The 12,591-nt window shown below is 46.7% G+C and overlaps 1 protein-coding gene across 1 annotated transcript; it reads left to right on the forward strand.

Annotated features, from left to right (window-relative positions):
- Positions 1–104: 104 nt before the first annotated feature.
- Positions 105–3,402, forward strand: LOC101555893 (phosphate carrier protein, mitochondrial-like). Its single transcript, XM_004607325.2, has 2 exons — positions 105–113; positions 2,467–3,402. The coding sequence occupies exons 1-2, from the start codon at positions 105–107 to the stop codon at positions 3,400–3,402; spliced, it is 945 nt and encodes a 314-aa protein (XP_004607382.1).
- Positions 3,403–12,591: the final 9,189 nt, after the last annotated feature.

Below are 12,591 nucleotides of genomic sequence, written 5' to 3' on the forward strand. Positions count from 1 at the left end.
TAATAACAACCCACTGAGAGAAGCAGCAGCGAGTCCCAGAAGACAGCAGAGCACCAGAGATCTCTCCAGACCCCGTACCCAGCCAATTTCACCGGGCACCGCAGATGGAGCAGGTGAGCCCTCTCCGCCGCTCCAGATGAAACCCTGGAGACCAAGAGCTCCCAGAAGCAAGGCCCAGGTGTGCGGGTTCCAGGACTTGGACTCCAGGCCTCACAGCGGTGGCAGAGAAGTCAGGCAGTCCCCATTTCCCTGCCCGCTTAGGGAACTGCTGTCATGCCCTAATTTGCCTCTGGGCACCAACTCTGTGCACCAATGGCCCTGGTCCAGAGAAGCAGCAGTGACTCCCAAATGAATTTCAAAATGGATTACTGCCCTACAGAGATGTCTCTGGACCTCAACCATTTACAATTTTAGAATTCCAAAAGCACACGACCTCTCATGATATTCAGAGTGAGCAATAGAAAATAAATTACCTAGCGTCTGCCTGCCCCTGGTAGGCAGGTTTGAATGGTGTTGGGAAAATTCAAGCAAATGCCCAAAAGTAGAAAGAGAGTATGGGGGAAATTGTCTGCCATAGAGGCAGGGGGAGAGGTGGGATGGGAGTACTGGGGACATTGGTGTTGGAAAACGTGCAGTGGTGAAGTGATGGGTGTTGTGTGGCTGAAGCTCAAACATGAAAGCTTTGTAACTGTTACTGTGATTCAATTAAAAAAAAATTTTAAACAATCCACTTCTGGGATCTTTTTAACTTGCACATACTATCCTCAGAGATTCTCATTCAGATAGTCTGGGGTATGATCTGAGTTTTAAATTAGAGCACTCCTGGTGATTCATTTAAATCATCCTATCCGTTAAAATTCAAAATCCTGATAGGTTTAAAGACTTTTTAATAATCTGGCCCAATTTTCTCCCTTCTTCCTAACCCCTAGCTTGTTCCCACAATGTTGAAATACTCCTTTAAGCCATGCTCATGTTTCTCTTAACACGGAATTATCTTTCCACTCTTCTTTACAAGTAGACTCCTGTTCCTCCTGTCCAATCCTCATTACACTTTTTTTCTCTGCTGAGAAGTCTTATTACTCCCATCAGGAAGATTTAGTTGTCTGCTAATTGTTTACTGAGAACGTCATTCAAACTCCTCTTACAATACTCATCACAGGATGCCAATTTTACTGTTTAAGAAGAACTAAGCCTGGCTCTTTGCTAACTGCCTAGCCCTGCACAGGGTCAGGCTCAGGCAGGTGAACGGATTCGTGTAAGCTCTGTCTCTACCTCTGGAATCACTTTAGTTCTCATTTTCCAAACCAACCTGACCAGAATACAGGCTCCTGAAGGAAGACAGTAGTACTGACTCATTTTTCTGATTTTCTAAACTACACCGGGATTCATTAGTTAGTGGGCAAAATACTTTAATGTGTATCAATAATCAGTACACCCCCCTTCTCAATTTTTCCTTTTGGGGGGAGTAGGGTGGGTCGCACCCAGTGATGCTCAGGGATTACTTCTGGCTCTGCACTCAGGGATCACTCCTGGAGGGGCTCAGGGGGACCGTAGGGGGTGCCATGGATCTACGTGAGGACAGCTGTGTGTAAGACAAGCACCCGAGCTGCTGTACTACGTCTCTGCCACCCAACTTAATACTTCCATGCTTCCTAAGCCCTGCAACTACCGGGAGAAAACAGGAGTGGGATGCACGTGCTGTGGGGAGGTGCCAGCCCTGCCGCAGGAGAACGCCATGTAAGTAAGGTTAACTGCCATGGGGCTGGGCCTCGGATGCCAGGTTCCTGGTAGAACCCTTGGTGGCCATGGAGACACCCATTCTCCCCAGTCCTCCTAGCGTTAGGACGCTCGCAGGCCTCTCCCGAAGGCAGCGGTGCATGGCCACTCTCCACCCCGTCACCGTCCTCCTCATCTATGTGTTCGCCTACTCCTGCGTTTACTCGTGCTTGTACTTGTTGATTTATTTTTTCAAATTCTTTTTCCGCGACTAGGAAGCCGCGCTGGGCGGGCCCAAAGCCTTTCCCCGCCTTTCCCCAGGTAAGACCCGGAGACCCACGGAGCCCATTGGTCGAGGCGGGGATGAAGGCGGGGCTCCTGCCCCAGCCAGAAGCTCATTCGCCCACAGGTGCTGGGGGGCGGGGCAGCGGGGCAGCCGCAGGAGCGTTTCCGGCTGGCGGGTTGGGCCAACGGCAGGGGCTGCGCAGGCGCGGCTGGAGCTGGGGCGGGGCCACCTCGCATCTCGCCTCTGCCACGTGCAGACCGTTGGGTGGGCGGCCTAGCGCTCGACCCTCACTTTGCAGTGTCCCCTCCTCGCGTTCCGTGAGGGAGCCAAGCGCTGTGGCCGCGGGGAGGGAGTGACCCAGCCCGAGTGCGGCCATGAGCGACGGGGGCAGGTCCGGGGTCATGATGGCCGGCAGATTCAGGGCCCGGCAGCAGCAGCAGCAGCAGCAGCCGCCGCCGCGGCAGGAGGAGGAGGAGGAGTACAGCTCCGAGTACGGCTCCCCCAAGTTCCTGCTGCTGTGCGGCCTGGGCGGCATGCTGAGCTGCGGGCTGACGCACACCTTGATCCTGCCGCTGGACGTGGTCAAGTGCCGCATGCAGGTGGACCCGGCCAAGTACCGGAGCATCCTCAGCGGCTTCGGCGTCACGCTGCACGAGGACGGGGTGCGCGGCCTGGCCCGCGGCTGGGCGCCCACCTTCGTGGGCTACTCCTTGCAGGGCTTCTTCAAGTTCGGCCTCTACGAGGTCTTCAAGATCCGCTACGCCGAGCTGCTGGGCCCCGAGAGGGCCTTCGAGTGGCGGACCAGCCTGTACCTGGCGGCGTCGGCCAGCGCCGAGTTCTTCGCCGACCTGGCGCTGGCGCCCATGGAGGCGCTGAAGGTGCGCATCCAGACGCAGCCGGGCTACGCGCACACGCTGCGGGGCGCGCTGCCGCGCATGCTGGAGGAGGAGGGCCCGCGGGCCTTCTACAAGGGCGTGCCGCCGCTCTGGCTGCGCCAGATCCCCTACACCATGATGAAGTTCGCCTGCTTCGAGCGCACCGTCGAGGCGCTCTACCAGTACGTGGTGCCCAAGCCGCAGAGCGAGTGCACCAAGGGCGAGCAGCTGGCCGTCACCTTCGTGGCCGGCTACATCGCCGGCGTCTTCTGCGGCGTGGTGTCGCACCCCGCCGACTCGGTGGTGTCGGTGCTCAACAAGGAGAAGGGCAGCACGGCGCTGGGCGTGCTGCGGCGCCTGGGCCCGGGCGGCCTGTGGAAGGGCCTCTTCGCGCGCATCCTCATGATCGGCACCCTCACGGGGCTGCAGTGGCTCATCTACGACTTCGTCAAGGTGGCCCTCAAGATGCCGCGGCCCCCCGCGCTCCGGGAGCCCGAGCCCGAGCCCGGGCGCCGGCGGCAGTGACCCGGGGTCCCGGAGGGCCGTTGGGGGGGAGGGGGCGGCGCGGGAGCCTCCGGCCTTGCAGGAGGTGTGCGTGGGTGCCTGCTGTCAACCGCTTTTCTGTTGGGCTGGCAGGAGACAGCGCTGGGTGCTTGGGTGTGCCTCTCGGGGGCCACCGTCGGGTGGGGGTTGTCCAGGCACTGTTAAGGGAATCATTAGCCTATGAGCCATTGGAGGCCGGGCTGCACCCGTTTGGTTCCCTGGAGGGGCACCTGCCCCGCGCCCCGCGCCCTGCGCCCTGGCCCCACAGGGAAGGAGGTGGTGGGCAGCGACACTGCGACCCAGCTGCCTGACCTTCTGATGACCTTGGCTGTTTCCGAAGAGACGTGGCACGAGAAGATCTGCATTTTCTTATTTTCGCCTGTGTCCCGCTCTGCTCGCGAGGTGGCTGGTGAGAACAGGACTCTCTCCAGGAAAGGCACAGTTGGATCAGGGTGCCCACCCAAAGGGGGAGAGAGGCTCAGAGATTAAAGACGGAAAGAAAAAGCCTCTGTTCTCTGAAGATTTCTCTCTTTTTTTTTATGACCCAGCTTTCAACAGCTGCACATCCAAAGAACATACCACCCTGATGTTATAAAACCCACACCCCCTAGAAATTCATGCCATCTTTTTTGTTGTTGTTGTTGAATATAAAAGAGCCGTATTGGTGACATTGGAAGGAAAATGTCACTTTTAATGTAACATTTGTTTAATTTGGTCGATGATTTGGTGATCTGTACAATAGTTGAAGTTCATAGAATTTATTGAAGTATAGCATATTTTCAGTTTTTTGTAGCCTTCATGTCTGTGGAAATTAATAACTAATTCTGTAAATTAAATATGCTTGTGGAATATGAATAAGAAGTATACTTCAATATGTTTGATATAATTTACCAAAACGTTACATGCTTGCCTTGAAACCGTCTGAAAGATCACTAACTTAGAAAATGCCAGTGTTGGAGTGATAGCACAGCGGGTAGGGCGTTTGCCTTGCACGCAGCCGACCTGGGTTCGATCCCCGGCATCCCATATGGTCCCCCAAGCACTGCCAGGAGTAATTCCTGAGTGCAAAGCCAGGAGTAACCCCTGAGCATCTCTGGGTATGACCCAAAATGCAAAAAAAAAAAAAAAAAAAAAAAAAAGCCAGTGTTTTGCCTGTGTAATAATGTTTGTGGTTAACCTGTTAAAATGTAGTTAGATTTGCTATGTTTAAGCTATCTTAACAGGAGAATAAAGAGGAAAAATATGTGTATGAGGTGGAATGAAATTTATATTTAGTGTTTTGATTTTGTTTATTATTGGAGAGAAAATCGAGAAAGGAACATTGTTAAGATACTTTAACTTTGCTTTGGAGCTTCAGTTTTAGATTTGTGGAGAAGTTTTCCAGGAAGGAGAATGATAAATCCCACAATGCCAGGTTTTCTTTTGCAAAACATACTTTTGCCTACTTGTCTTACAAAATGTTTGTAGGGAATCCTTAGTTAACTATTAAAGTGTTACTTATCTGTAATATAGTTTAGAGAATACAAAATACGGAGTTTTGAGATAACAAAAGACTGTGATATTTCACAAGTGTTCTCTTGGGAATTGAAAAACTGTAATTGAATTGAATGTATACGCTGGGTAAATCAGTAGAAGTCTAAGAATGCCTGGCTTGATTGTGACAGTCAGGACACGGTCAAGAGTATAGATTTACCTAGTTTGAATCAGCAGTTTCCATATTCAGTCCTTAGGATCCCACACTTTTTTCTTTCTTTTTTGGAGGTGGGGCTGGGGATAACTGGTTCAGAATCAGAGATTTTTTTTTTTTTTTCAGTTCATGTTCCTTTGGAACAGTTTGAAATTCTGTTTGGTATATTTTGTGGGGTCCACCTGGCAGTACTACTACTAGGTCCTTGTGCTTGGTGTATCTGGTTCCTGGGCCAGAATGCAGTACTTCCCCTGCATAGCCACGCCTGTGCTCCAGCCTCTGGAGCCATCTCCCCAACTCTCTTGTCTTCCCTTGTCTGTAAGTAGCATCATGAAGGATGATCTCGTAAGTTTTCATTATTACATGATCTTGGACATATTTCTGCTATTACCATCTTAACGTCCTTGTCTTCAGGGTTAAGGAGAGAGGGATGTTTTGGATTGGGGGCCACAGCAAATGGTGCTCAGGAGTTACTCCTAGCTCTGTGCTCAGGGATTGAATCTGGGCCTCCAGCATTCAAAGCTTGTGCTCCAGACCTTTGTACAATCTCTCTGGCCTGACATGGTCCATTTTTTTTTTTTTTGACTCAGAGGTCATATCACTTGCTCAGTCATATAGTAAGGAAGTGACTTAGAATCAGAGTCCACATCTTCATTATTCTAACTCAACGCCTTGACCGAACCAATGACCATAACCAATGAACAATAAATACATTTTTATAGTGCCTCAAAAGTATTTTTAAAATTTGTGTAAGTATATAATTTTCCTTCTTTTGTACTGTAGAAATGTATAAGTAATCTCACTTGCTTAGAAATCAAACTTCAAAATAAGTACACTTAATTTAATATTTAAATCATTTTCCACACTAGGTAAGTGTATCAGTTCTAACTTGAAAGGACTGATGATCATGGAAACTGTTCTGACATTTTAAAACAATGTTTTTGTGATACTGCAGTTTTAACAAGAGGCTTTGTTCTGTCATATTTTCTGATGATTCCTGTAATCTTCAGTTCCTACAGTTAAAAAAAAATCTGCCGTAGGCTATTTATCTTTTCCCCCAGGTGGTGATTAAAATAGGTTTTTCAAGTCTATGAAATTAATTTCATGATAGGGTAATCTCATTCATTGATCTGTCCTTTGAGAAGTGAATAAAGAGAGTAGGTGAAATCTTGAAAAACAAAAGCCACATTTACATTTTAATACCACACTGATAAAGATCAGAAAGAGTCAGGTACTAATGTTATGAGTATTGTTCCTTGCTGTACAAGTATGCCTTTAGAAAGTATTTCTTTTGAGCCTTTCAAAGGCAAAAATAATCAGTAGCCAGAAGATCACATTTTGATATGCATTCAAAATACTTGTTTTGTGTGACCTCATAGATCTTTCTTTTTTTTTTTTAAAGAAAACAAGAGCCTAAGACTGACAGGAAATTCAATTTCAATATTTAGCAGAAGCTTTTGGAGCTGGAGCTATAGTACAGTGTGTGGGGTTCTTGCCTGGCCCGAGTTCTGTTCCTAGTACCCCATATGGCCCCCTGAGCCCCGCCAGGAGTGATCCCTGAGAGCAGAGCCTATAACAAAAACAAGTGGGTTTTGTTTTCCCTGAATGCAGCTATTTGGGTAGATGAATAGGGAAGATACTAACAATACAATTATAATGACAGTGTGTACAAGTGTCTGTTTTAGGTAGCATATTTTGAGAGTTTCAGTGTCTAGGAGTATCCAAAATCTTAGGGGCAATTTGCCGTTCACACCATTCATCTGTATCAAGGCACTGAGTTAGGCAGAAGGTTGTTTGTTTGTTTGTTTGTGATGCTCAGAGGTGACTCTGGCTCTGCGTGGTGTCGGGGGAATATGTGGGATGCCAGGGATGGAACCCGGGGTCAGCCTTGTGCAAGACAAATGCCTTACCCACTATCCTCTCTCTGGCCGCCAGGCAGGAGGGTTTTTGTGATAATGACACAGCTGCCTCTGTGGACCTTACAGTCTATGAACAAAGCTAAATGACAGTCATGCCCAGTGCAGGGTACTGTGGGATAGAGGGTTAAGTAGAGGCTGGAGTGGCACAAAATAGATGCAGGTGTGCAACTCGCCTTGAGGAAATAGGAGGTGACTGGGGCCATTCAGTTGCCGAGAGTGGTATGAAGTGTAAATCAAAATATTTTTCTGAATCATTAAAAAAATATATATATAGGACAAAGCCTCTTGTTGAAACTACAGTACCACAAACATTACTTTGAATTAAGGGACACTTTTAGTGATCATCAGTCCTTTCCAGTAAAAACTAATGCAACTACCTAGTGTTAAAATACCAAGGTACTTAAGATACCCAAGTAACTGCATTTATTCTAAAGTTTGTGTTCTCCTAAGCAAGTGAGATTACTTATATCATACATTTCCCATTAGCGCAAAAGTAGGAAAGGGAAGCAGGCAGAGAGCACCCCAGGCTTTAAAGAGAGTAAAGATTTGGACTTCTGAGGATGTTCTTAGAGTCACTGAAGAAATGCCTCTGAGGGCTGGAAGTCAGGAATGATGTTCGCATTCTGTGTGGAAAGAAAATCAGGGAGGGCCAAGGAGGTTGGTAGAGCCCCTGCCTAGCATGTGCAAAACATGAGTTCTACCTGGGTACCACACGGGCTCTGGGCTCCATGTGACATAGCCCCTCACATCTCTGAACCATCAGACACACACTGCTGAGTGACCCTTGGCCCCACAGCCCTTCTAGGTTTGGCCCTTTTTAACAAAGAAGTGGCCAGAGAGATAATAAGAGAATTAAGTGCATGTGGCCAACCCAGATTTGGACCCTGATGCCACAGATAGTCTCGTGAGCATCTCAGCAGTGATCCCTGAGCACATAGTCAGGAGTAAGCACTGAGCACTGTCTGTTGGTATGACCCATCATTCTCTCCCCCGACCAAAAAAAAAAAAATGGAGAAGAAGAAATCGAGAAATAGAGTATTGCTTTAAGTAACTCAGGTAAGAACTTAGTAGCCAGGACTATGATGATGACCAGGGGGATGTGAAGATATTCTTAAAAATCCAAAGGTAGAAATCAATGCCCATCAACAGATGGACAGATAGTGCAGTATACAGACACATCATAGAGTGGGATAACGTTCAACTGTGAGAGGAGCTGATGCCCGCCGCAGCTTGAACCCGGCCAACGTTATCCTGAGGGGGAGTTACTCACACATGACTCCTATAAGGCAGCAGAGCCTGTCAGTCCCAGAGGCCCAAGGCAGGTAAGTGCTGACTTCGAGGGAATGGGCAGTGTGTTTCTCACCCTTTTCCCACGGTGGCCCCCTTCCAATCTTATTTCCATCCTATGATCCCCCTATTCTACCACGTGGGTCACTAGCTCATGTCATTGACCCCCCAAAATTTACAGGATTTTCATGTGGCCCTCTTGGAATATCCTATGGGAACCATATGACCCTCTGTTGAAAAATAATGATTTAATGGAAATTGGGCATTTTCTGGGGGTTATAACTTTTGTTTTGTTTTTGGGTACCCAGCAGTGTTAAGTGTTTACTCCTGGTTCTGCACTCAGGGATCACTCCTGACAGTGCTCAGGGAACCATATGGGATGTTGGGGGACCAAATCCAGGTTGGCAGCATGCAAGGCAAGTGCCTTATCCACTGTACTATCTCTCTGCCCCCAGATGACATTTTAAAAGTAGGAGATAGTAGTTGGTACATACCAAAATATTGTGAATATAGTAGAGGATATTTAATTGTACACTTTTAAATGGCCACTTGTGGGGGCCCAAGAGATAGTACAGTGGGTAGAGCACTTGCCTTGCACAAGGCCAACCTGGGCTTAATTTCCAGTATCACGTGGTGCCTGAGCAGAGCCAGGAGAGATCCCTGAGAACAAGTGGGTGTGGCCCTAATAAAAATGTATCATGGCATTATAAAATTTACTTTAAATATTTCTTTCTTTCTTAAAGCACAGCTCTAATTTCCATCCTTCTCAGTCAAGTTAAGACTACAGCTGCAGGGCCAAAGAGATAATACAGCGGGCAGGGCATTTGCCTTGCACATGGCCAACCCAGGTTTGATCCCCAGCACCCCATATGGTTCCCCAAACTCCGCCAGAGTAATCCTTGAGCGCAGGGCCACAAATAACCCCTGAGTGGGGGCTGGAGAGATAGCACAGCGGGTAGGGCATTTGCCTTGCACTCGGCCGACCCGGGTCCAATTCCCAGCATCCCATATGGTCCCCTGAGCACCGCCAGGAGTAATTCCTGAGTGCAGAGCCAGGAGTGACCCCTGTGCATTGCCGTGTGTGACCCAAAAAGCAAAAAAAAATTAAAAAAAAAATAACCCCTGAGAACTTCTGGGTGTAGCCCCCAAACAAAAGCCAAAAGGCTATAGCTGCAAAATTGAACTACTGTGAAAGTGTCCAACCCTGTTATAACGGCTGGAAATTTCTCTAAGGACTAGATGATACCTTCACCTCTGGAGAATCAGATGCCATTTATTCTGGAGAACCTACTTCACAGGGTGAGGAGTTAAGCGCTAACAATTTTCACCCTTAAAGAAAAAAGGAGCAGGTGAATACTGAGAAAAGTCAGTGTGTGTACAGTGTATAAGAAAATCCCAGTTCACCAAAATATTTGGGAATTGGTGGTTTTATTTTGTGATTTCTAAAGTAGCCAGAAATCTTTTGTTTCCAGTTCTGGTTGAAGTTTTGTCTGTCTCATTACGGCTCTTTTATAATGTGCTTAGTAATTCAAGGATTAATAAAACCTCATGGTCCTTCAATTATGAAAATAAGTATAGAGCATAGTATAGTAGCATAGCGAGAGAAGGTTCAGGGCATTGGGATAAATAGACACTAAGCCTAGAAATACATGACTTTGGATGTGATTATATGTGTAAGTTTAATCCTCAATATGTAATGTTATCATTTGCTCTTTGTTAAAATAGAGGAAGGGGAAAATACAATTCAAAGTTATTTATTATGTCTTATATGATAATGCCTTTTTAAGCTAGATATATTCGTGTTATCTTACTATACTTTGTGGTCTAGTAAATTGTTTCAAAATTTGGTGATTTCATGCATCAATTTTATGGAGTTCTGTCAGTTTCTACTGTTCTGGTAAGCTATCTGTAAGGGAAATTATTCTTAAATGATGATATATATGTATACCTTTACTGTCATGAAGAAATAAAGCTTGTTTTAGGAGGGAAAGCTAGTAAAATTTGGTATTCTGAAAACAGTTTCTGTGGGTTGAAAGAACTCTGCCCCTTTGCTAGTCTGGTAATTCACATGCACGTAATTGTTAGTCTTCAGACATGAATTGGAGCTGCTGACAGGGCGATTGTCCGTTTGGAAGAGGATGGATGGAAACCTGGCAGAGTACCACAGCCCTTTCATCTCCAGAAGCATTCTCATTCTGGCTGTAGATACATCTTACTCACAGATAGGAGGCACGTCGCTGCAATCATTGTCTTACATGTCAGCGACTTCCCTCATCCCTACCAAGAATATAAAGCATTTTTGTTGTTATGGTGCTAAAATCAATACCGTTTACTGGCCTGCATTGTGTTTTAAAACTGTTGCTCTTTGGGTCATAACTTCTGTCTGATAAATATTAATATTCACAGTAAAAGTCACAGTAACACCACAACTATGCCAGGTGTTACAGTAAGTAATTTACATGCAGTGTATTATTTTATAACAAGCTGTTATAAAATAACTATTTTATACTGGTTGGAATCTGTATAAGCTAGGGTTTGTTTTTTGTATTTGTTTGTTGTAATTTTTTGTGGTCCATAAATAATACAAACCCCAAAACATAACTGTTTAAACTACAAAGACAATGAAGTAACAATAAACCTGGAGATAGGTGGCCCATGATCAGTGCAGTAGCAAAGGTGGGGGTTGTCCCCAATGGCCAGAGAGTCTTTGGTCCTTATGCTCTGCCATGTTTCGTTTATCTACAGCCATGCCATGATGCTTCCTCTTGTATTTGAGAGAGAACTGATGCACGAAACAGCACATCTCAATGACAGCAGCCAAATCGGGACAGAAAAACAAAGGCACATGCACTTCCTAGTCATGTCTTACCAGAAAGGAAAAGCTTTCTCAGAAACTTCTAGAACGTTTTTCTCTTTGGCTTCCCTAGAACTGGGTCACATGCTTTACTGTAGACCCTATAAGCGAATCACTGACAAGTTAAATGAAAGAATTAGATCAGTGCATCACATCTTCTTGGTAGGTATGTGAGGACTTGGACAAAATCATGATATTTTATTGTTGTTAGCAAATTAGAAATGAGAAATGGCTGGGGCGTGGATACGTAGGGTCAGTCCTAGTTCTATTCTTTCCCCGGTTTTGCACATGATTAGAATGAGGTTCAGTGTGAGTAAGGTAAAAACTCGTTTACCTTCATGAGCCAAGACTCAAGTCAGTTTGCAATCACACTACTTGCCTTAGCCTGGAGCCTGCTAGGAGGCAAAGCTACCACGGGTCATAGAAAAGGGCTTTATTGCTGAAAGTGTCCAGAAAAGCTACCTTCTAACTTTGACGATTGCATAAAGAAGCCAGGAATCTCTGGACAGTGGTGGTCTGTGAATAACAGGACCAGATTCCATATCAATTTTGTTCTCAAGCACTGAAAAAGACAAACTCAGTGAAGAAAAATCCCCCCAAATCTAAAGAGTGTAATGTTGATGATCCTTTATTCCCAGGCACCCTCAGTCTTTTCATTCTGCACTTCCCTCCCGTTGACTTTTCAGCCATGGCCGACTTCCTGCAAATGCTGTGCACTGGGAAAATCCAAGGGAGTCATCAGACGAACACATTTCAAGGAGCCACGACAAATTTTTTTCCCTTAAGAAACTCATCAAGCATCTGATTTGCTGTTGATAAATTCTCTGTAAGTAGCATTATAATTAAGCACACACAAAACCATTCTGTGTTTCCAAGAATACAGCTGGGCTGGCACCGAATTGGCGATAGCACATGGGCACCAAGCGGGAGGGTTCTGCTGCATCTCAACTACCGCGGACTTTCTTTGTGCAGCCCCCAAGCCGTCTCTCCCCTGCATCCCAACACCCCCGAAGTCACAGGCCACTGCCTGTTCACCCCAGCTCGGTCACTGAGCTAGTTTCTTGGGCACCTTCACGGCATAGGAGACTCGTTATTCTGCTTCCAGACTCTGGCCAGGATGAAAGAGCTGGGAGAGCAGAGAGGCAGCTCCCACCCCTCACCCCGACAGGCTGGTAGACACTGGCCTTAGGAACAAAAAAGATGATATGCAGGGCTGGAGCGATAGCACAGCGGGTAGGGTGTTTGCCTTGCACTTGGTCAACCCGGGTTCGATTCCCAGCATCCCATAGGGTCCCCTGAGCACCGCCAGGGGTGATTCCTGAGTGCAGAGCCAGGAGTATACCCTGTGCATCGCTGGGTATGACCCAAAAAGCAAAAAATACAAAAAGATGATATGCAGCAAAAGTGGGGAAAGAGATCAGTGT

The sequence above is a fragment of the Sorex araneus genome, chromosome 5 (genome assembly GCF_027595985.1).
Source record: "Sorex araneus isolate mSorAra2 chromosome 5, mSorAra2.pri, whole genome shotgun sequence".
Taxonomy (NCBI): Eukaryota; Metazoa; Chordata; class Mammalia; order Eulipotyphla; family Soricidae; genus Sorex; species Sorex araneus.